Source organism: Schistocerca serialis, chromosome 6 (assembly GCF_023864345.2).
Source record: "Schistocerca serialis cubense isolate TAMUIC-IGC-003099 chromosome 6, iqSchSeri2.2, whole genome shotgun sequence".
Taxonomy (NCBI): domain Eukaryota; kingdom Metazoa; phylum Arthropoda; class Insecta; order Orthoptera; family Acrididae; genus Schistocerca; species Schistocerca serialis.
The window spans coordinates 306800858-306826326 of NC_064643.1; the positions used below are offsets into that span (position 1 = coordinate 306800858).

General features: G+C 43.2%; 1 protein-coding gene across 1 annotated transcript in view; it reads left to right on the top strand.

The window, feature by feature from the left end:
- The window catches only part of LOC126484837 (uncharacterized), a 48728-nt gene extending 37548 nt beyond the window's left edge, over positions 1–11180 (top strand). The window contains exons 3-4 of the mRNA XM_050108432.1: positions 7469–7667; positions 9616–11180. Coding sequence (XP_049964389.1) covers positions 7469–7667; positions 9616–9968 — 552 coding nt within the window. The 3' untranslated portion in view covers positions 9969–11180. The remainder of the gene's footprint in view (positions 1–7468; positions 7668–9615) is intronic.
- Positions 11181–25469: the final 14289 nt, after the last annotated feature.

Genomic DNA, 25469 nt, shown 5'->3' on the forward strand with positions numbered 1-25469 from the left:
TGACAGGAATGTTTGACTGCAGTCGAGCTATTGCTCCAGTGATATGTCTCTACAGCAAAACCGTTGAATTTTTAACTCTCGAAGAAGTAGAGAAGGTTAAAGTCTAGCGTCCCCTTGGATGTTGACTTCCTTACAGACGATGTACCATTCTGGTGTACAAGGATTAAGGTTGGGAAGCTATTCTGGCTCCGGAGTTATTTGAAGTGTTTGACCAGTACTTTCTGGTGGCTAAACCAAGGTGCATTGCAATTTTTTATGCCGCTATATAAAGGGTAGTTTCAGTACCAGCCAGAAAGTTGTAAGTATTGTATAATATCAATAGCCAAAATGTGGAAAAATAATTTCACTGTACTTCGGACGTGTAGAGCCATATCAGTCCGTACAAATATCGTTCCCCTGTAGTGGTTTGAAACGTTCAGTCAGCAGCGACGTCATTAGAGATAGAAGTACCGAGAAGATAATCGATGTAGACCTAACGAAGGAAGAAACTCGGCATTTTCCTGGAGGTACTGGGAGGCTGAAAATGCCTGTCATCTGAGTAGAAATACCAATACCGTGGTTCCGCACTTCCGGTAGAGCACATCATGTTGCTGTATTTCCGTTCACTGCCAAAATATTGTGCTTCAAAGTCAGCATCATGATCGTGGAAAAGTAGAGGAAATGATATCTGTTTGTTGGAAACATCGAATTTCCGTTTTTCATACCGAGTACAGAGTCTCTTCTTCAAGCTCTTGCTCGTTTCTTTTTATTCGGCAGGTGATCCGCGCGGGAAACAAGTGTCATAACTGTCCGTTTATGTTTGTTATAATAACTCGTCTCGTATACCTCGTGATCAAGTACATGAGTAGGAGACCACGCACGTTTCCGAAAGACAAATAAATTGCAATAAATGCAAAATTTTGTTGTGTGCACAGCTGGTTGTTTCGCTTACTGAATTTTAAAATGTCATAATTTTGATAATGTTGCCCTCTTCGTATTGCTAGACGGTCATTCCACATAGTTTTGAATAGCAATGTTTATAGTACACCAACAGTGAACCATCGCTGAAGATTACCTATGTGTACTGACTTCTTACTTCAAGCTGTAAGTTAGTAACTGGATGACTAACGCCTAATTCTCCACAATTAACGCACCCTTGTTGGTATAGCCATTATTGAAATTTATGTATATGTTATTAGCCAGAAAAAAAGGAATCGTGTTTAGGAAAGGTATGTTTACAGCTGATGAGTGACCGAGATCCAAGAAGAATTTCTGCAGTTTCATGGCTCCTTAAACCAACAGTACTGAATGTGGAAGCTGGGAATAATGGAGTTGTTGAGCACGAATTTGTTATTCCAGCAGAAGAGCCATGGAACACTGGAAGGCACTAAACAGGCTGCGGTGTGTGAGTTGGTAGTTAAGAGGACAATGTTCTGTAGTGTAAATTAATTCGGCGCCCCTCTTGTGTTGAAGAAATAATTTCAGACTTGCTGCATTGATCTGAATTGTTTCCTTCGTCACAGACGGAGAACTCTGACCGGACGGCTCATGGACACGTGATAGTCCGTTATTGTCGAGTAGAAAGAACGAGAGAAAACCTACTCCAACAAACGGAGTAAAATATCAGATTAAAAAAAAAAAAACATGTTTTGTCAGCTGTGGGTGGCAGTGGGACTTTTTATGAGGCATTAAACAAGCAATAATATAATGATGAACGTCAACGGTATACGTGGTGCGTGAGGCACGCAGAGTGGGGAGGCCAGTCCGGTAGGCGGCAGTTGCCAGTGGTGGATCATGCTGGGGACCGTTGAGTGGGTCGCGCACGCATTTGGCTACAGTGGCAGTCGCTGCCCGAGTATGGATCTCCCGCCCTTCCGGTGTCGTCACATCCGTCCAGAAACGTGAAGGCGTTGGGGGGCACGTGGAATAGGTGGGTCACCCGTTAGGGTCGGGTCACTGTTGGTCACGATTATGCATCGATAATACACAAGTGGTCATGACGGTGGACTGTAATAGAAATTCGTATCTATTGATCCACTGGCAACGCCATTAGCGTTCAGACACAGATGATGCCGTAAATATATGAACACTCACTAACTTAGTCTGCGTGTGAAGCTGGGAAAGCTATACACGGACGATAAACCACTTGCCAGGTTTTTCTCAAAACGGTTAATGTATTTGTAATAACGATAAATGTTATTAATACGAGAGCACTGACCAATTTCGGATGTGTGTGAATGATGCGAGATTTTTCATCCAGTAGAAACCAAAGCGTTTAATATACAGTGAATCGTTATCAGAAACTGATATAACGTGAGACGCACCACACGGAAGCGAGATGAGACTGTTGCTATAAAATATCTACACAAACCACGTCACTGATTTTTTGCTGAAGATGCACTTGTGCTTTACAAGTGTAAAGCCATATGCTGAAAAGAAGAGTAAATTTGGATGAAGTACAATTGCGACGAAGCACTTAAAAAGCAAGTAAAGCTCTAATAAATGTGAAAGTCGATTTGAATACTGTAGTGTGTTACTAAGCGTGGCCCTAGTTGTAAGGAAACGTACAGTTTTACGCGGAATCTGAACCATGGTGAAACTCGAATATTTTGACAATCACAAAGTGTCGTCAGTGGGGCCGGTTCGACAAAACTATCAGCTTAAGAAATTTATCATTTCGCCACCCCCCCCCCCCCACCCTGCCCCTTTTTCTAACACTTTCGCCAGAGCTAGTTTTCACTATTTATTGTAATACGCACTGTAATATAAAGCTTGCAATTGGACCCCACTGGGCGCACCAAGCAGTGGATTGTGTCGCTTGGGCAGTAAACCGGTCCTGGTTGCCCGAGTTGGATGTCACGTTGAGGACTAGAGATGGCTCTGAGCACTATGCGACTTAACTTCTGAGGTCATCAGTCGCCTAGACCTTAGAAATAATTAAACCTAACTAACCTAAGGACATCACACACATCCATGCCCGAGGCAGGATTCGAACCTGCGACCGTAGCGGTCGCTCGGCTCCAGACTGTAGCGCCTAGAACCGCACGGCCATGAGGACAAGAGAAATTTCTTCAACTTCTACTAATCTTTTGTCTAACTATTAACCGCACATACAACAAGAATAGTTACACAAGAAATAGTGATCCACTGGTATTTATTTAAAGCTGTAGCACACGGTGAATTCGCATTCGGGAGGATAATTGCTCAAATCCGCGTCCAGACATCCAGATTTAGGTTTTCTGTGGTTTCCCTAAATCACTCAAGGGAAATACCAGGTAAAAGAGCGCAGTCGATTTCCTTCCCCATCCTTTTGTAATAACAGCTTGTGCTCCGTCTCTAACGACTTCGCTGTCGACAAGACGTTAAACTCTAATTTCCTTTCCCTTTTTGCAGCATGTTACTTCTGGTTTCAGTCGGAACGATGGCTCGCTTAATGACAACAAGCACGCAAAGCGAATTACGGTGGTATCTGAGGGTAAAGAAAAAGAAGCGAAATGAGTGACAGATGCTAGTTTATGTAAACCGTTCTTGGAGAGTGTAACCGTGTCTACTAAGGTGACCGTCTGTGAAGAATACTGTTACGGGTTGTTCTATCCCGTTTGACTGTCAGAGGATATCGAAGGAATTTACGTACCCGGTGTTAAATTTCTATACAGCTTGCGTAATTAGTGCAATACTGTCATGGACATCTTCAGTGATTTTACAAGAAAGAGAACCCAAAGTCTGTGTTTATAAACGGTTCTGCTTCCTCCATAATATTTTATGCATAAGAATCATCAGGGTGATAAAAAATAGGGTCAGAGTCTGCATGGAGTGAAACAGATTTTCCTTGCTTGAAATAATAGTTCAGTTAATAGTTGAGACATGGGAATGGCCCGTTTCGATCGCATGATCATTTAGTTGACGCGAGAGCTTTGCTGAGATACACAACAAACGCCGATCACAGACGTAACTAGAGAGGCGTTGTGCATCACGAAGACATCTACTGTTGAAACTCTGCGGCCGTGCGTCCCAAAAAGAGTCGGGAAACATGTTACTCCCTCTGACATATGTCTTGGAAAATGATCTTGACAAGAAAAATTAGGAAAATGTCTCCACTTACAAATTTTCGCATTATATTACACACGATACATTTCGAAACCTTTGGATCTATCATCAGGTACAAATCATACTTTATTTACTTATGCTCCTGAGCAAGGTCATGTGAAATGTATAAATGGTGTTCCTCTTGTAAAGACTAGATGTCACGTCTCGAAATTCGCCAACAAATGACGGAAAATATGATGAGAAACAGTGAGGAATATAAATTTCTCATCACCTTCATCAGTAGCAGAAGTTAATAGTATATTAAAATGATTTGAACCCGCTAATGGACCAAAAGGGTCCGAAATGCATCGTTTCCTTTAATAAAACACGAAAATTTTGTTGCTGAGGACGATATCATTCATACTTCCTGTGAATTGAATACAATCATGTCCACAACAACATAGGGGACGAAACTATAGTTTCCACAAGCTGTTCTAGCTTTCTTGAATCGTCCTGTTGCGTTTTGATGTAGTTCTAAGGGAGGGCGCATACGCCTGTTGAGTCTCAATAGGCGAGTGCTCACCGATGTCAAGGCGAGTGAGAGCGAAGCGTGTGGATACGGAGTGAAGGGGAACGATTGCCGTTCATCCGGGGTTGCTACACACGTCCAGTGCTCCAGTAGCCAGACGGCTATTCTGTTAGCGGGAATTATTGTTTGGAAACTTAGGCTATGAGCCCGAAAGTAGCATGAAGAACGAAAGATAAATAAATAGAACTGAATCATTGTAGTCGTTATTTGCAAAACAAATCTTATTACTTTAAACAAAAGGCTGTAATGGGATCACCAATTATGTTGGCTACAAATGATAACACACTTGTCTTCTTGAAAAAAGAGTTTTATCTATCATCGCATTATGCGTTCTGAGAGATCCCTAACATCAGATCTATTAAAATCAACACAGAGTACCGCGTCAATTCCTACTATATTCCGTAACACCTTCGGTATCCAACTGAAATTTGTCATGAGATGTTAAATAAAATTATTCTGGCATTCAAGACAAGTGCAAGTTTAGTGCAATTTAGACCATAACAAATCTTTCGACAGTGTCAGTGATATAGAAAAACTGCTGCTGATGACTTCAGTCAAGGGGTTTGAGCTTTGAACGGTAAAGAAAAATGACACCTACAATTATGCAGGGCGATTCTGCTAAATGGGAACAAACTATGAGGGACGATCCCTGAGACGATAAGGAGCGAAAAAGGTCACACGGACGTACGGCTCGAAATGCGTTCGAAGGGAGCTACACCCGCTTGAAGCTGGAGACAAAAGGTCTTTGACAGTGACGCTGATACCATTACAAGGCAGGTGGTCCCGCAACATAGGGTAAGCCAGGCGACGATATGGAACATTCTTCACAACTGCCGTTATCCATGTCACTTAAAGTGTCTGCAGGTCTCATTACTACGGACTTGCCTCCACTGGTTCGTCGCACGGACCACCAAAGGGCTGAAATTTCTGTCATCCATCCTATTCACAGATGAGGCTACCTTTCTGAGCTTCAAATGGCTCTGACAAGGGAGTCTCCCCATCGCACCCCCCTCAGATTTAGTTATAAGTGGGCACAGTGGATAGGGCTTGAAAAACTGAACACAGATCAATCGAGAAAACAGGAAGAAGTTGTGTGGAACTATGGAAAAATAAGGAAAATATACAAACTGAGTAGTCCATGCGCAAGATAGGCAAAATCAAGGATAGTGTAAGCTCAGCGGTGCCGTGGTCCCGCGGTTAGCGAGAGCAGCTACGGAACGAGAGGTCCTTGGGTCAAGTCTTCCCTCAAGTGAGAAATTTATTTTCTTTATTTTTGCAAAGTTATGATCTGTCAGTTCGTTCATTGACGTCTCTGTTCACTGTAATAAGTTTAGTGTCTGTGTTTTGCGACCGCACCGTAAAACCGTGCGATTAGTACACGAAAGGACGTGCCTCTCCAATGGGAACCGAAAACATTTGATCGCAAGGTCATAGGTCAACCGATTCCTCCACCGGAAAACACGTCTAATATATTCTACACGACAATGGTGACGGCATGTGCGTCGCATGACAGGAAGATGTTGTCGACCCACCTAACTTGTACACTTGGCGAATGGGTAAAATGATTCTTCTACCTTGCCCTATTTAGGTTTTCTTCTGTATGTGAAAATCACTCCCAAAAAAGTGATGAAAACATAAGAGTTTGTGACATAAATTGAAAATAAAAAATTAAACTTTTCGCTAGAGGGAGGACTTGAACCATGGACCTCTCGCTCCGCAGCTGCTCACGCTAACCACGGGACCACGGCATTGCTGAGCTGACATTCTCAACGATCCGCAGCTGCTCACGCTAACCACGGGACCACGGCACTGCTGAGTTGACATTCTCTTTAATATTGCCTATCAAGAACATAGACTATTCATTTTGTATATTTTGCTTATTTTTTCGTAGTTCCACACAACTTCTTCCTGTTTTCTCGATTGATCTGTGTTCAGTTTTTCAAGGCCTATCCACTGTGCCGACTTATAAGTAAATCTGAGGGGGTTGCGATGGGGAGGTTCCCTTGTGAGCACTAAGGGACTTAACATCTGAGGTCATCAGTCCCCTAGAACTTAGAACTACTTAAAACTAACTCACCCAAAGACAACACACACATCCACGCCCGAGGCAGGATTCGAATCTGCGACCGTAGGAGTCGCGCGGTTCCGGACTGAAGCGCCTGGAACCGCTCGGCCACAACGGCCGGCTTACCTTTCTGAGGGTCGGTATTGTCAACCTTCGCGACAGCCACTTGTGTTCTACGAAGAACCTCCGTGGTTTACTGGCAGCGAACCTTCGGCACCGGTTCAGCCTCAACTGTGGGCGGGAATTATTGGCAATCGCCTCGTTGGACCAGTCATCCTTCCACGACGCCACAAAAGCGAGACATTCCTACACTGCCTGCGGGTTACCGTGCGTCCCCTGCTGGGTGCTACAGCTCACTGCTCTCTTGAGTGTGGAGCTAAGGTACTAGTGCAGACAGAACGTTGCTACTTGACTGGTGTGTTCTCACATGTGTTTTCAGTCGTTGACACCTACACTACCAAAGAGCTTCTATCTTCACTTTCAATTGGACGTACCTCCCTAAGAACACATTTCCGACCATATGTCCAAATGATCTATCCTACTCCTTACCCGCTCAAGGAACGTTCCCTGCAGTTTACCCCCATTTAGGAAAATCCACCTGCGTAAACCTCTCCTCCACTCGGCAGCTGAGGTGTAGTGAGTCAGGTTTCTTAGCACCACGAATGGAAAAAGCTGCCTCTTGGTCGAGAGTCACCACGATAGCGCGCAGTTGTTGGCGACTATAACGTGCCGTGTGGTGTTGTCGGGTGTCGTTAGTAACAGCCCGTTGTTCGCGACTACAGAGTGCGGTGTGGGGACGTGTGTGGCAGGTGGGGGCTGCCGAGGAGTCTGGCCGCGGGGTGACCGGCTGGCTGCGGTCGCACGAGCTGCACACCGACCTGCTGGGCACGCGGCTCGTCGTCTCGGCGAGGAACCTCGACGAGGGCCGCCTCGACCTCAGCCTCAGCCTCGACGACGATGACGACGACGCCGACGACGACAGCGACGACGCCAACACCGAGGAGGAAGGTCAGTCTGGCGTCCCTCCCCCTTCCTGGGCTGTCTTTTGTTATTATCATTATTATTAAGCTTCAGGCCAACTAAGGACCACATCGAGATAACTATTCACTTCTCTTCTCTCTCAGCCTTCTTCAAAACTCTTTTATTTTCTCAGAATGATTTCTTTTCTTCTCGTGTGACCACCGGACTCCAGCTATTTTTCAGTCTATTTTAACTTCCTGAAAACTTCAGAATTTCCTGTCTTCTAAAATGAATTTGTCTTGCTTGAGTACTGTCTCCTGCTCAATCTCCATTTGTTCTGAGTCTTTTTTTGGCTTGCCACCACACCCATTTTCTTTGTTCGATCTCCTGTTTGGAAGAATGTGGGATCTATGCTAATTTGCTTCCTTAGTTCCCTGTAGATCAGAGTTTCCCAAACTGTACGCTCGTGTTCTGCAGGATGTGAAAGTATGCTCCACGAAAAACTATTAGCAACATGGTAAATCTATTCTCTCGATATTTTGGCGAAATTAATTTTTATTATTTTGTTATGATACCTGTGTTGCCAACGGCCTTACCGCAGTGCTAATCCGGATTCCGTGAGATCAGTGTCGGGCCTAGCTAGCACTTCGACTAGTGACTCTCCGGTCTGCTGAGCGCTGTTGGCAAGCGGGGTGCACTTAGCCCTTGTGAGGCAAACTGAGGAGCTACTTGACTGAGAAGTAGCGGATCCGGTCACGAAAAACTTGACAACCGCCGAGAGAGCGGTGTGCTGACCTCACGCCGCTCTATATCCGTATCCAGTGACGCCTATAGACTGAGGATGACATGGCGGTCGGTCAGTATCGTTGGGTCTTCCGAGATCTGATCGGACGGAGTTTAATTTTATGATATCTGTGTTATCAGATGTGATTTAAAGTTGAAGAAGTAACTGAACAGAACAAGTTTTTCTTATTTAAAAAAAATTACTGACCTACAAAGTAAAAAAAAAAAGATATTACATTAAAATTAAGTGTTACCTCACGGAAAAATTGGAGAAACCACCGCTCTATATATTCACATACTATAGTATGTCTTTCCTGATCTGATCTGTTATTTTATGGCACAATGGGTGTATTTCCTTATTTGGTCTCAAAACGCAATTGAAATCGTTGTTGTCTATTTGAGCTCATATTTTTCGCAAGAGTCTTCTTTCTATCTTTTCCAAAACTTCTAATCCCATTTTGCATCCAAATAAAAAGTACTCTTTCCGACACAAAGAGGACTTCTCATTTCAAAAATCAAATGTCTCTAAGCACTATGGGACTTAACTGCTGAGGTCATCAGTCCCCTAGAACTTAGAAGTACTTAAACCTAACTAACCTAAAGACATCACACACATCCACGCCCGAGGCAGGATTCGAACCTGCGACCGTAGTAGTCGTGCGGTTCCAGACTGTAGCGTCTAGAACCGCTCGGCCACACCGGCCGGCCTTCTCATTTCAGAACTGTATTACAATGTCTTATTTTAACGTAATTAGAAAATTGTGTTTTATGGCACAATTTCCTCACTTCCACGTAGGCTCTTTTCATTTTTTCAGTTCTGATCTTAATTGCTTCTTTTTCTCTTTTTAGGCTTATGTTTTCACCCAGATATTACTGTTATCGGGTGCACCAGGCTGCGTGGCGATGAATCAGAGTTTACTACTAATCTTTCACTGATTATTGTCGTTCTTCTTAGGTTCGCTTCCGCTTCACTCCTCCGTTACTGCGCCAAGCGACTGTAGAGCATTCACATTTCGTTACCCTTCCGTACAGACTTTACAAGTCTCTGATGTGGTGTCAGTTAGCTACAATCACGCATCAGTTTTTCTGAGACACCATCAAGTAGACGGTTTAACTTCTCAAAGTCCTCTTTCACTCTACACAGTTTTACCACCTGTATCCCGCCTGTCAGCCCTTGCTGTATAGTTAGCTAGGGGTTTTGGGCTGTCCGCAGGCCGCAGCAAGATCAACAAGATCAAGAAGAAGATCAAGAAGAAGCTGAAGAAGGGCAAGCTGCGCAAGCTACTGGTGCCGATCGCGATCCTGGTGCTGGTCAAGGCGCTGACGGTGGCGCCGCTGCTGCTCGGCGTGCTCGGCCTCAAGGCGTGGAACGCGCTCCAGCTGGGCTTCGGCTCGTTCGTGCTGTCGCTGGGGCTCGCCGTGTGGCAGCTCTGCCAGAAGCTGTCCTCCGACCAGCCGGTCGCCCCCGCCATCACGGTCGCCGCCGCCCCCGTCGCCGCCCCCGCCACCCACGGCTGGGACGCACGGTCGCTGGCCTATCGCGCCTACCAACCCACCAGGCGCTGACCGCCCCCTTCTCAACTCATCCTCTCTCTCTCTGAAGGCGAATCATCCAGCACCCGTCATCTCCCCTCCAAACTTCCTCCATCCACCATGCACATCACTGAGACTGGTTAGAGTAACGCATTCACAATCCCAAGGGGCCCAGTTGCTCCTGAGAACAATCCCTTCTCAGGATTGGGCGATCACAGAGTCTTAGAATTGGGTGATCACAGAGCTTCAGGATTAGCCAATCACAGACTCTCAGGATTGTATGATCCCAGGACTAAATACGAACACAGCTTTGACACTGTCATATTCGACTCACTGTTCACACTGGAATGTATAGTTGCTCCTGAGAGATAAGACCGTTCTTTAAACTGGGCAATCACAGGGTCTGAGAAATGGGAGATCACAGGACTGAATACGCGCGCTACTTTGACACTGCCGTATCTCATTCTCTCATTCACGTCGTTAGCTCAGAGCCTCATGAAATCTTCTTTATCTCTCACATCAGTATACTCATTGCCGACCAACAACATGTCAGGAAGTTGCTGGATTCTCATTTCCAAGAACCCCGAAATGCCACGTCTTGCTGACTGTACTCAGCTGAGGGCAATAGAAGAAGTCATGAGATCAGCTTATGGGGAATATCGATGTACTCACATCTAGCTCCAATCAGTCTCATTTTTCATCATTTAACAAACCAAAGATGTTATTTCAGCATAATAATTAACTGAGCCACACAGTATTCATTTGCCCCTCTTCCGAAAACAGGGGGATTTCTAAGAGGAAGACGGCGTTCTACACCTCTCAGTCGTTGCAGGTTGTAGATTTTACTTGTTTCACAACATGCCTATTCTGTCGGCTGGTAGAACTTCGTGCCACGTACGATTATACTCTCCAGTCTATCGCGCAACTATAACTACCTCTATTTAGTGCTCAATAAAAACCTGCAAAATTAGTAACATCTTTTTCCCTTGAGAAAAACCAAAACTAAATTTGGTACTTTATTCTCATAAGTAATTCCCTGTGTTCGATTAAGAGCAGCCTTCATATTTATTTTCAAAAACTTATTCGCACCATATTGCACATTTCCTTGTTATCCCTTCCACATTTCCCATTTATCGAAGTCTCAGAGTGGGGAAACATCGTTTCTAGTGCCAAAGCACGATTAATTTATTGTTATCGCAGTATACGTTTTGTTTGTAACTGTTGCCACGAGAAGAAAAACGGAAGAAATTTGTACGCTTTTATAAATAATTGAATAAAGAATGTTTTCGATATGGAGAATACTTAATGCACATTATTTCGATATCAATGAATTACTACTAGTGCCAAAAACGCTGCTCGCTTTTAATGTGCAGGAAGATACAGGAAACAAGGCTCTTTCCACATAAATCGCTGGTTGCACAACATCACACAGACATACATTTACTTTACGGCTTGAACATGGGAAACATCAGAAACAGAACTTTAACTACAGGCTAATGTATTACTGAAGATAACAGTAAGTGCTGTAGCAGACGAAGTCACAGTGTACCTGATTTTTCTGTCAGAGTACATGCAATTAGAGATAATCAAGTGCTCTGGTAGTGTACACGTATAGTATAAGTGCATAAGCATACGCCGCGTGATTTGAGGCACCATGTTACGGATTGCGCGGCCCCTCCCACCGGAGGTTCGTGTTCTCTCTCGGGCGTGGGTGTGTGTGTTGTTCCTAGCATAAGTTAAAGTTAGTTTAAGTAGTGTGTATGTTTAGCGACCGATGACCTCAGCATTTTGGTCCCTTAGGAATGCACACACATTTTAACATTTCAACATAAGCATATATTGATTCAGAGGAAGGCCACTGAAACCCAAATGAAACCTTTTTTATCCATTTAGTGACAGTTATTTTACACACAACAAAATAAGTTTTGCATCACCCCAGTTCCCAGAACACCAGAAGATAGACGTTGACTGTGGGTATTGTATCACAGGCAGTCTCTTTGACTTTTCAGATATGATTGTAAACCCATCCAAAGATGTAAACAACCATGCGTGAGCAGCGCCTATTAGACGGAGGGCGTCCGACAGCCGATCAGTTCGAGTAATTCCGCCAGGAAGGAGGTACACGGCTCGTGTTCTCTGTAGTTCAACCATGCCTAGACGGTCAATACAGCAGTTCGATCGCGTCCGCATTGTTACTCTGTGCCGGGAAGCGCTCTCAACAAGGAAAGTGTCCAGGCGTCTCGGAGTGAACAAAAGCGCTGTTGTTCGTACTCGGAGGAGATACAGAGAGACATTAACTGTCAATGATATGCCTCGCTCAGGTCGCCGAAGGATTACTACTGCAGTGGATGACCGCTACCTACGGATTATGTCTCGTGGAAACCCTGACAGCAACGTCACCATGTTGAATAATGCTTTTCGTGCAGCCACAGGACGTCGTATTACGACTCAAACTGTACGCAATAGGCTGCGTGATACGCAACTTCTCTCCCGACGTCCGTCTTTACAACCACAACACCATGCAGCGCGGTACAGATGGGCCCAACAACATGCCGAATGGACTGCTCAGGATTGGCATCACGTTCTCTGCACTGATGAGTGTCGCATATGCCTTCAACCAGACAAAAAAATGGCTCTGAATACTATGGGACTTAACTTCTGAGGTCATCAGTCCCCTAGAACTTAGAACTAATTAAACCTAACTAACCTAAGGACATCACACACATCCATACCCGAGGCGGGATTCGAACCTGCGACCGTAGCGGTCGCGCGGTTCCAGACTGTTGCGCCTAGAACCGCGCGGCCCTTCAACCAGACAATCGTCGGAGACGTGTTTGGAGACAACCCGGTCAGGATTAACCCCTTAGACACACTATCCAGCGACTACAGCAATGTGGAGGTTCCCTGCTGTTTAGGGGTGGCATTATGTGGGGCCGACGTACGCCGCTGGTGGTCATGGAAGGCGCCGTAACAACTGTACAATACATGAATGCCTTCCTCCGACCGATAGTGCAACCATATCGGAAGCATATTGGCTAGGTATTTATCTTCATGGACGACAATTCGCGCCCCCATCGTGCACATCTTGTGAATGACGTACTTCAGGATAACGACACCGCTCGACTAGAGTGGCCAGCATGTTCACCAGACAAGAACCCTATAGAACGTCCCTGGGGTAGATTGAAAACGGCTGGTTATGGACGACGTGACCCACCAACCACTCTGAGGGATCTACGCCGAATCGCCGTTGAGGACTGGGACAATCTGGGCCAACTGTGTCTTGATGAACTTGTGGATAGGATGCTACGACGAATACAGGCGTGCATCAAAGTAAGAGGACATGCTTCTCGGTATTAGAGGTACCAGTGTGTACAGCAATCTGGACCACCACCTCTGAAGGTCTCACTGTATGGTGGTACAACATGCAATGTGTGGTTTTCATGAGCAATAAAAAGGGTGGAAATGATGTTTATTTTGATCTGGATTAAGATTTTCTGCACAGGTTCCGGATCTCTCGGAACCTAGGTGATGCAAAACTTTTTTTGATGTAATATGATGTGGTTTTACTGCCAGAAAAGTTTTAATTTGAAAGGTTCGATATTTCTGTTTATCAGTCAATCGCCCTCAGAAGTAGTGCCGAGAAAGTCCAGAGATTGTAATGATAGTATAAAGGAAATAATAATGGCCATGTGAAGACTGTTAACGCTACCTGCTTCACAATAAATTTTTAAGAGCCTCTAAACAGCACAAACTTTCATATAATTAAGCACAACGGTTGATTAAGGGCTAGCATACCTCAGTAAAAAGTTTAATCTGTAAGTAAACGTGCTCATGAAAGCAACTGGTGCCACTAGTTAGTGTTAGCTTCACGCTTATAGCGATCCAGCTTTACAATGGGACTGCCTCATTGCGTCTGTATTCATCTTTGACAATGAATGCAATAATTAAGCGTGTGCATTGTTCAGTGTCATACCCATATTACTCGAACGTAAAATGCGTATGATAATGTGACGCAGTGGTACCACATGTAGCAGTTCGATGTTCACCAACAGCAGCCAACGTAGCCATACTTTGTCTGATGTCTGAAAATTGACTAATTACAACGTAAATGATTTGTCCCACATTATATTATCTACGTACACCCTTATCTCATTGCACATCCTCAAATGTAATTCACTTCTGGTAATATTCGTCCAACCTACCTTCGGCAAGATGGCAGCAGATGATGTGCCATGTATTTAAGTAAAACATGAATAAAGGAAGTGATTGGGTTAGAGACGAGTGTTCACCATGTTTAGTTAAAATGACGTTAATTGATTTTCAGCAAAAATGAAAGCACAAGTTTTAAGTTTCAACGAGATAATCGTGATCATATTTATCTTGACGAAACAATCTTACTAAGTGGATGTATACCAATATCATGCACATGAGAAATTCAATAAAAAACCGGGAAGTTGTTGTTAAAGGATTTTTACGAGAATGGAATACAACCTTATTTATTTTTTAACGTAATTCCGTTCATTTTCTACGCACTTACGCCAGCGCTGAACAAGCTTCTCAATTCCAGCTGCAAAGTATTCTTGGGGGCGTATGTGTAACCAACTCCACCGACTCAAAGGAAGGCCTCGGCGCTTGTTGGTGACGTCACGTCAGCTAGGCACGGCGAACGCCAGGTCTGTTGCAGGCAGAAACGCCTGGGCGTGCTTGTCACTATACATCTCTTATTTTTGGACAAAATGTTTGGTATTGTTTTGGATTCTGCAGTTTTATTTAGATGAAAGATTTTCATACTATCGTAAAGCTACAAATGAAGATCGTAGTTCTGTATTACTGGATCCTGCCGAAACAAACGTAGATCAGTATGAGAAGATGCTTTGCCCCATTGCAAGCTTCGGAAATTTTACATTCAAGTAACTATATTTACTTCATACATTTTGTTATCGAAACTTACCCCAACCCCCTTACAATGAACTCGTTTCTTTTATTTATTTATTTTCGTTTGACATCGTCACTGAAAATGTGAACTAATTTACATGTGTAAATGTCAAACTGCTGCCAGTCATTAGATTACAGTCATTTTCAACGAAAGGAATTCTAAACAGGAAACAAAATAGCTTCATACATCGAAAATACTGCTGAGCTTAAAAAGATAAATATTCCCCTCTTGCAACTGAAAGGAGAAACTTTATAAGATAAAAAAATTTTATTTGATGAAACAATTATCTCTCTTTTGCCTCTTTTTATGTCCCCCACCCCATCCCCAAACGTGTACAATCGCAAGATATTTCATTAACATTCAGTGCTCCTCACTCCATAGTCAACCAAGATACCTAAAGAAGAGCACCAATATGTTCACAGTTTCTTATAAAAGAAACCCAGTAAAAACGTAACTTCCTCAGATTTACAAATAAGGTAAAGAAGCACGAATTCTGTTGCTGCTGGACCATGAAGTTGTTTTTGTATGTCAGTCCTTAAAACAGGTGGAAATTTAAGTTTAGGAGTATACTATTTGTTAAGAAGTGTAATGAATTGCACAATTAATTGATTGCAGAAATCTCTCAGAGCAATGTGTGTTGGTCAACTACTGCCAATAGTTTCACATTTTCCTGTGTCAGAGAGGGAGACACCACCATTATGAGTATGCCTGCAACAGACCTGGCATTGGCCGTGCCTAGCTGACGTGACGTCACCAACAAGCGCCGAGGCCTTCCTTTAAGTCGGTGTTGGTGTAACCCGCTGCTGCCTGGACCTTCTCATCGTAAGCGACCCTGGAGCCACTAAGAGCTTCTTTCATTGTGTAAGAAATGTGATAAATTGAAGGTGCCAGATTCCGGGAAGACGAGGTGGTGACGGGGCGGGGGCAGGGGGGGGGGGGGGATAGGGCAAACAGACCACCTTCAGGTCTCCGTGCACACATCCACGCACTTTTCTTTCATTTCTAATGTCAATTGTATCGGAAAGCACATAGTACACAATTTCTTGAAAATCAGTACGTCATGAACTAACAATTTATCAGCTTCGCCATGGTGTTCTCCGTTACTGCACAGACAGAGCGTCCAGGACGTGCGCATCTTCAACACTTGTTACACCATGTTCGAACTTACCTGCGCACTCGTCCGCAACTTTCACCCTATTTCCCAGCAGTTCAACAGTGGATTTCGATTGGTTTCAGCCCTTCAGCTAACGGAAATCTAATGACAATGTTTGAGTCTCTTTGTTGTTTTGGTACAACTATTATCAGGTCATAAGAACGTGAAACACCCGCAGCAATCGTCTTGATATTATTTTATAGTATTTGAATCAGTTTCGGTGACTCAGTACACCATTTTCAGGTCTTAACTGACGCTGAGGGTGTGAACTCCAGTTGTACATACGATACCATCAGTGGCCAACAACTATGAACCGACTTTCGCAGAATACGGTAAAAGCGATGTTGCGTATTCAGTCTTCAACCACCAACTGGCTGCACCTGGTAGTCTGTAGTTAATGAATGCAGACACAACATCGCTTTTACAGTACTCCGCGGAAGCCAGTTCATAGATGTTGGACACTGACGGAATCCTTTATACGACTGGACTTCATTGACATAAAATCTTTCGGCTGCAGGTGTTCCATTTTTTTACTTAAGTGGCCGAGTAGAGTCCTGAAAACCATCAACAAGGATGGAGGAAAAAAAAAATATCGGATGGGGTTGGCACGCCTGCCTCAGGGACAGGATGCTGACAGTCCGTGAAACAAGATGGCGGCACTTTTGCGGATCTGCACCAAAGTGGAGCAGCGGAGTCTCATCAGGGGACTATATGGGAAAGAGAAGGTTGGTTTTGCACAAGAAACACATGTTTCGTAGATGGGTACGACAAATTTTAAGTGTTAATGGATGATCTTGCTGGATGTTTAGGGGAATCAAATTTACAGTGCATGTAATATCTGTGGTCTACTGGTGTCTGTGTTTTCATGCTGGATAGGGGCTTTGGTGAATTATATACAGAAATTTGTATAATTTAATTTTCTTTTATTGCACTGTTGCTCTCAGTTTTTCCTCATTTGTGTTGTAGCAACGTTCATGTTAATGCAACTTACTTGAACGAAAAACTAATTATTATTTTGTGTGAATTAGGTATTAGATTGTAAGTGGACCGCCACTTACTGATTTCATGATTTCATAATTAAGTTTAGCATACAAGTGATTTATTGTTTTTGTAATTTAACGACTGAGATAATTATACTGACGGAAAACAATCGCAGCACCAAAAAATAATTAATGTGGAGTAATGAAATTTCGGGAAAACATTCGTCTAGATAATATATTTAAGTGATTAACATTGCATGATCACAGATTGGTGTAAGCGCGAGATAAGGCATCGGAGATGTAAAATGCTAGTACATGAACAAGCGGTGTAACCGTCACAATGTTGAATGAAAGCATGAAAACGTGCGTCCATTGTGTTATACAGGTGTCGGACGTCAGTTTGTGGAATGCAGCTGCATGTCTCTTGCAGTTGGTCGGTCAATATAGGGGCGGTTGATGTTGGTTGTGGCTGACACTGGGGTTGTCGTCCAGTGATGTCCCATATGTGCTCGAACGGAGACAGATCTGGTGATCGAGCAGGTCAAGGCAACATGTCGACAGTCTATAAAACACTTTGAGTTATGTGGCAGAGCGTTATCCTGTTGTAAAACACCCCCTGAAATATTGTTCATGAATGGCAGTACTACAAGTCTCACGAGACTGGCGTAGAAATTTGAAGTCAAGGTACGTGGGATAACCACGAGAGTGCTTCTGCTGTTATACGAAATCCCCAGACCACAACTCAAGTGCCGGCAAAGTGGCTGAGCGGTTCTAGGCGCTTCAGTCTGGAACCGCGCGACCGCTACGAGCACAGGTTCGAATCCTGCCTCGGGTATGGATGTGTGTGATGTCCTTAGGTTAGTTAGGTTTAAGTAGGTCTAAGTTCTAGGGGACTGATGACCTCAGCTGTTAAGTCCCATAGTGCTCAGAGCCATTTGAACCATTTGAACATCTCAAGCAGTAGGTCTAGTGTGTCTAGCAAGTTGACGAGTTTTTTGCAGGACCACATCTGGACTCCTTCTAACCAACACGTGGCCATCACTAGCACCGAGGCATAACCAGCTTTCATCGAAAAACACAACAAACCTCCACCCTGCCTTGCAAAGAGCTCTCGCTTGACACCACTAAACTCGCGAATGGTGTTGGTTTGGCATGAGTGGAATGCACGCTAGAGGGCGTCTGTCTCAAAGCTGTCCTTGGAGAAACCGATCTGAAACTTTGTTGTGCCACTGTGGTGCCAATTGCTGCTGAAATTCTGCTGCAGATGCATTTTAATGGGCCAGAGCCATACGACGAATACGATGATCTTTTCTTTCGATAGTGTAAGTGGCCGTCTGGAGCCCGGTCATCTTGCGACCATACATTCTCGTGACCACCTTTCCAGCACTCACGTGCAGTGGCTTCATTCCTGCCCAGTCTTTCTGCAATATCGCAGAAGGAGCATCCGTATTGTCGTAGCCCTGTTAGACCATCTCGTTCGAACTCAGTGAGTTGTTGATAATGGCGTCTTTGTCACTTTAGAGGCATCCTTGACTAACATTGACTCACCACGTTCAATCTCAAAGGTAACTAACGCTCCTGACCGTTACAACGTGTATTTAAAGCAAACGTGATTTGTATCCTTATAGTGGCACTACTAGCTCCTCTCTTATGCGCCCGGTGCAAAATTTTAATAGACGTCGTCTCTCGCATAGAGACCAAAGTTCTTTTATGTCGCTCAACTCCTTCTTGATGTTACGATATTTTTCCCATCAGTATTTGTATCGCTTTGAATCGCATTTTAGATCACTTTAATTTAGGCTTGTTGCCTATACAAAATTGCATATTTTCTTTTATTTATGTTTTTATGTCTATCATTAAAATTAGGTATGTAGTAAGAATTTATTTTCCTTACTGTAGGGTTTTTAGAACAATGAACTGTAGTGTTGTCTTAGATTCCCTTTAACTTTAGAATAAATTGTAGATTTCCATCATTTTTATTAATTCATTAGTAATGTTTCTGAGCGTCAAGGTAATAGTTCAGTACAAGTCAGATACAGTACAATAATTCGGGTTTCGTTTACTGTTGCTTTTAGAAATGATGAATTTTGTTAATTAATGTAAATTTTTCTTTCAACCATGCAGTCAATTTTTTATTTGTGGTTATTTTAGGTTTATTTAATGGTATTATCGTATTTGAACTGATGAATATATTATGTATGTAAGTTAGAACCGTGTACCAAGTCCCGTTTTCGAACAGTAGTTTTGAAGATCAGTAAACACAAACCGCAAGAACTTAAGACGACAGCAGACAGCGAACTGTATTACTCCAAGTTTTCACTCACAGATTCATCGACTAAGAAGCTTCGAGTAACAGCTGTCTCTTACATCACAAAGGAAAAGTCGAAGAACATTCTGTTGATGTTGTCTACACAACATGTAGGAGTATTAGGTGATGCATTAATCCTAATGATGAACTGCAGCATTCGCTTGAAGTATACAACTGACTAGAGAACCAGCGAGAATATAACGAAAACCAAGTTAACGTGCAGAAACTGTCGTCACCATCTAAGTGAGAGTAATTGAGAACCAACCATTTTCTATGCAGGGAGTAAACGTCATCTATAAATAACACCATTTTCTCTTATTGAAGAGTGTTTCTTGAAAGATTTCAATACACTGTAATCTATATTTGTGCAATGTTTTTTATTTGCGTTTTTGAAACTTTTCATCAAAAACAAATGCGTATTATTCAGTTATCAGATGTCAGAGTGTATAGAAATTTTGCACAGTCTCTATCTCTAAGTCAGGTTCAAAAATGGTTCAAATGGCTCTGAGCACTATGGGACTTAACATCTGAGGTCATCAGTCCCCTGGAATTTAGAACTACTTATACCTAACTAACGTAAGGACATCACACACATCCATGCCCAAGGCAGGATTCGAACCTGCGACCGTAGCGGTCACGCGGTTCCAGATTGAAGAACCTAGAACCGCTCGGCCACACCAGCCGGCTAAGTCAGGTCTTTGTGATTATAGTTTATATAAACATTCGTTGTCCAATTTTTGACTACTGTTGCTCTTTAATTTCACCAGAGAAAAGTAGTATATTAATCTACATATTTTCGGACGCCTCATATATTCAAAACATTACATTTTTAGTCTCAATGTCACCGAGCACATTTAAACTAATCTCACATTGGAAACACAATTACTCAAAATAAATACATATTACTACAGCTGTAACATACTACAATAGGGCAAATTTGACCCTTAGTTGGTGCTCCATGTAACCAAGAATCACTTGGTGCTTCTAGGTTTTGTAACACTCAGGGATATGCATAATGTTTGCTAGCTTTAAAGTACATGCGCGCCAGTCGGCTAAAAAACTGATCTGTTCACATGTAAAATATGGTGCTCCCAGCGTGCGAAAGCATTGCTAGGTCTCACTTTGCATTCCAGTTGATGTCTCGGTCAACCACATTTAAACAAGTGTGATTAGTATAACTTTTAAATCAAAGGTTTATCCACTATCCTACGTTTGTATGAAGAGTCTCTTGTCTGCGTCAAACAGAACATCGCATTAGCCTGATCGACAGTTCTGTATAACAACACTAATTTCGATATAAGACAGAAACCGAATTCATTTTCTAACGAGATGAATCATAAATTCTAAATATTGTATTAATCCCAAACTACTAATCAGACTTTATACACTACTGTCCATTAAAATTGCTACACCAAGAAGAAATGCACATGATAAACGGGTATTCATTGGACAAATATATTATACTAGAACTGACATGAGATTACATTTTCACGCAATTTGGGTGCATAGATCCTGAGAAATCAGTACCCAGAACAACCACCTATGGCCGTAATAACGGCCTTGATACGCCTGGGCATTGAGTCAAACAGAGCTTGGATGGCGTGTACAGGTGCAGCTGCCCATGCAGCTTCAACACGATACCACAGTTCATCACGAGTAGTGACTGGCGTATTGTAACGAGCCAGTTGCTCGGCCACCAATGACTAGACGTTTTCAATTGGTGAGAGATCTGGAGAATGTGCTGGCCAGTGCAGCAGTCGAACATTATCTGTATACAGAAAGGCCCGTACAGGACCTGCAACATGCGGCCGTGCTTTATCCTGCTGAAATGTAGGGTTTCGCAGGGATCGAATGAAGGGTAGAGCCACGGGTCGTAACATATCTGAAATGTAACGTCCATTGTTCAAAGTGCCGTCAATGCGAACAAGATGTGACCGAAACGTGTAACCAACGGCACCCCATACCATCACGCCGGGTGATACGAGAGTATGGCGATGACGAATACACGCTTCCAATGTGCATTCACCGCGATGTCGCCAAACACGGATGCGACCATCATGATGCTGTAAACAGAACTTGTATTCATCCGGAAAAATGACGTTTTGCCTTTCGTGCATGCAGGTTCGTCGTTGAGTACACCATCGCAGGCGCTCCTGTCTGTGATACAGCGTCAAGGATAACCGCAGCCATGGTCTCCAAGCTCATAGTCCATGCTGCTGAAAACGTCGTCTAACTGTTTGTGCAGACGGTTGTTGTCTTGCAAACGTCCCCATCTGTTGACTCAAGGATCGAGACGTGGCTGCACGATCCGTTACAGCTATGCGGATAAGATGCCTGTCATCTCGACTGCTAGTGATACGAGGCCGTTGGGATCCAGCACGGCGTTCCATATTACCGTCCTGAACCCACCGATTCCATATTCTGCTAACAGTCATTGGATTTCGACCAACGCGAGCAGCAATGTCGCGATACGATAAACCGCAATCGCGATAGGCTACAATGCGACCTTTATCAAAGTGGGAAACGTGATGGTACGCATTTCTCCTCCTTACACGAGGCATCACAACAGCGTTTCACCAGGCAACGCCGGTCAACTGCTGTTTGTGTATGAGAAATGGGCTGGAAACTTTCCTCATGTCAGCACGTTGTAGGTGTCGCCACTGGCGGCAACGTTGTGTGGATGGTCTGAAAAGCTAATCATTTGCATATCACTGCATCTTCTTCCTGTCGGTTAAATTTCATGTCTGTAGCACATCATCTTCGTGGTGTAGCAATTTTAATGGCCAGTAGTGTAGAAAGAAACTCTGTTGAATTTGGCTTATTTTTTATAACAGCGATACTAGCAGCAGAATCTGCTAGCTATACTTCTATTTGGAAAAGTGTTGTTGATATTAATATCTATGTAATTAAAATAGTTATGATAGGACACTGCATGTTATTTAGTGTGGACATTTTCACAGTTCATTTGAATAGGAACAAAATTAGGATATCCGAGAAATATAAGAGGTGAATAGCTTAGCTGAGTCGCCCTTGTAACATGTAAGTGCTTCTATGTATAAAATATTGTGCGGGCATATTTAATGCAATGTGAGCGCTATGCTCAGAGGAACAGGGCGATCAGGACAGTTGAAGAACAATGTGTTATAGGATTCAAGTGATGGGGTTTGTTGACCTAACTGGCTGCATTATGCGCAAGAGGCACGAAAACTTAAAGAACGCTTAGAATTAATTGCCTGTTTGGAACATGGTGTAAAGAGGGAGAGATCTGTCAGAGGACGAGTGTTAGTGCTTAAAATAAAAGGTGTTCAGTTGATAAACTACTACAGAGCATGTGTGTTAATTGCAACACATATCAAGAAGAAGAAACCACTCATAGCAGGTGCTTTGTATAAATAATGATAAGTAAGGAATAATTTTTAAGCAGAGACATTGTAGAGCAAAGCATGCCTTATTCTGTGTGGTTCAAAAAGGTGATTGCGTCTTCGTTCAGAATTGGAAGTGCGATATTATCGCATCATTTCCCGGCCGCGCCCGTCGGGTGTTTTCGTAGAAAAAATTTCTTATTTTGGTTACTTTCATTTTATTATGTCATGTGGGATCATATTCTGGGTTAACTCCTAACACCGAGCAAAACTTTTTAGTAAGAAAAAGGGCGTAATAATACTCATTTGTGGTGTTAATTCAAGTACATTAAGTAGAAACCTGTTCAAGGAAGTGGGTATTTTAACCACTGCTTCTCAATATATTTATTTCTTAATGAAATTTGCTCCAGATAATATATCTCCATTTTCCAACCAATAGCTCAATTCATAGTTTCAGTACTAGGAACAAGAAAGATCTACACAAAGACCTAAAATCACTTACCTTGGTCCAGAAAGGGGTCCAATATTCAGTAATACACATTTTCAATAAATTGCCAGCAACCATTAAAAACTTGGCTTCAGATAAAGCACACTTTAAATAAAGTTTGAAAGACTTTTTGATAGACAACTCCTTCTACACTATAGCTGAATGTCTTAACAGGAACTGTTAGACCAGTTATACTAAAAATGTCTGTTGGATTTCAGTTTTGACAGCAGTTGGTCAAAACAGTGGCTATTAGTTATTTTGCGTATGACAAGTTTATTAAAAGTATATAATAAAGTTAATAAAAGTTCGTAACTGTGTTGCATTCTGACAGTGAATTAATTCTGTAAATATTAGCTGTTCCAGTTTACCGTATTGTATTCAAATGTTTTGACACTCTCCTGACAAATGGTCAGGGAAGTGAGCAATATATATAAATGTTCTATGTTTTTTAAATTATTCTTTCTGGCGTGTTCCACACCTACAACAATCATCTCAATTTCAGGTCTATGGAACGAAAAATTAATCTAATTTAATCTTTGGGAAACAAACTTCTGAAGGTCTTCACAGGAACCAGCACCTTACAGCCATTTGAAGTGCCAGCATTCTGCTCTGTAGGCAATTAACCAAAAGACACTGATGTTAACATAATTTCGTAGAGCAGTTTTCGAGGTTCTGAAATCCAGTATCAGCCAACTGCCGTCACAGCGCAGGGCGGTGTCAGGGCCATGTGGGGTCTAGCTGAGATTTCAAAAGTGTTGCTTGAATGAAGTAGGGAGTATCACATTGTTGGCTGGGGGAATGTCACAGGGTAGGCTCAACCTCTCGTAGGAAAATGTGTTCTTTCTACGCGCACACTGACCCCTTTCCTTGTGGAAGTGTAAGAGTTGTGCCGAATGTGTATTTGTAGAGTTTAGATGATTGTTATGGATGCATGTACACTGAGGTGACAATAGCCATGGGATAGCAATATGTACATTACTATCGCGTACACAGGATATAAAAGGGCAGTGCGGAGAAGTCATTTGTACTCACGTTATCTATGTGAAAAGGTTTCTGTCGTGATTATAGCCACACGACGGGAATTAACAGACTTCGAATGCGAAGTGGTAGCTGGAGATAGATACATGCGACATTCCATTTCGGAAACCGTAAGGGAATTTAATATTCTGAGACCCACAGTGTCCAGAGTGTGCCAAGAATGCCACGTTTCGGGCATTATCTCTCACCACAGACGTCGCTGTGGCCGGCGGCCTTCACTTAGCGAGCGGTGTTTGGGTAGAGTTGTCAGTGCTAATAGACAAGCAACAATGTGTGAAAAAAACCACAGAAAACAATGTGGGACATAGGAGCTTCGTATGCGTTAGAAAAGTGTGGCGAAATCTTGCGTTAATGGGCTATGGCATAAACCTATGCAAGAACCTTTTTTAACAATACGACAGCCGGCCGTTGTGGCCGTGCTGTTCTAGGCGCTTCAGTTTGGCACAGTGTGACCGCTACGGTCGCAGGTTCGAATCCTGCCTCGGGCATGGATGTGTGTGATGTCCTTAGGTTAGTTAGGTTTAAGTAGTTCTAAGTTCTAGGGGACTGATGACCTCAGATGTTTTCCATAGTGTTCAGAGCCATTTGAACCATTTTGAACAGTACGGCATCGCCTGCAGCGCCTCTCCTGGGCTCGTGACCATATTGGTTGGTCGCTAGACGACTGGAAAACCTGATCAAATGACTCTCGATTTCACTTGCTAAGATCTGATAATAGGGTTCGATTGTGGCGCAGACCGCACGAAGTCATGAACCCTAGTTATCTACAAGGCAATGTGCAAACTGGTGGTGGTTCCATAATGGTGTGGACTGTGTTTGCATGGAATATTATGTGTCCTCTGGTCCAACTGAATCGATCATTGACTGGAAATGACTATGCTCCGCTACCTGCAGACCATTTCCAGCCATTCACGGACTTAATGTTCCCAAACAACGATGGAATTTTTGTGGATGACAGTACTCCATGTCAGCGGGCAATAATTGTTCGTGACTGGTTTGAAGAACATTCTGGACGATTCGAGCGAATGATCTGGCCACCCAAATCGCCCGTCATTCAGCCACATGGAATATTTATGGGACATGATCGAGAGGTGAGTTCGTATACAAGATTCTGCACCGGCAATACTCTCGCAGTTATGGACGGCTATAGAGGCAAGGGACTTCCAACGACTTGTTGATTCATTGCCACGTCGAGATGCTGCACTACGCCGGGCAAAAGGAGGTCCGACACAATATTAGGGGGTATCCCAAGACTTTTGTCACTTCAGTA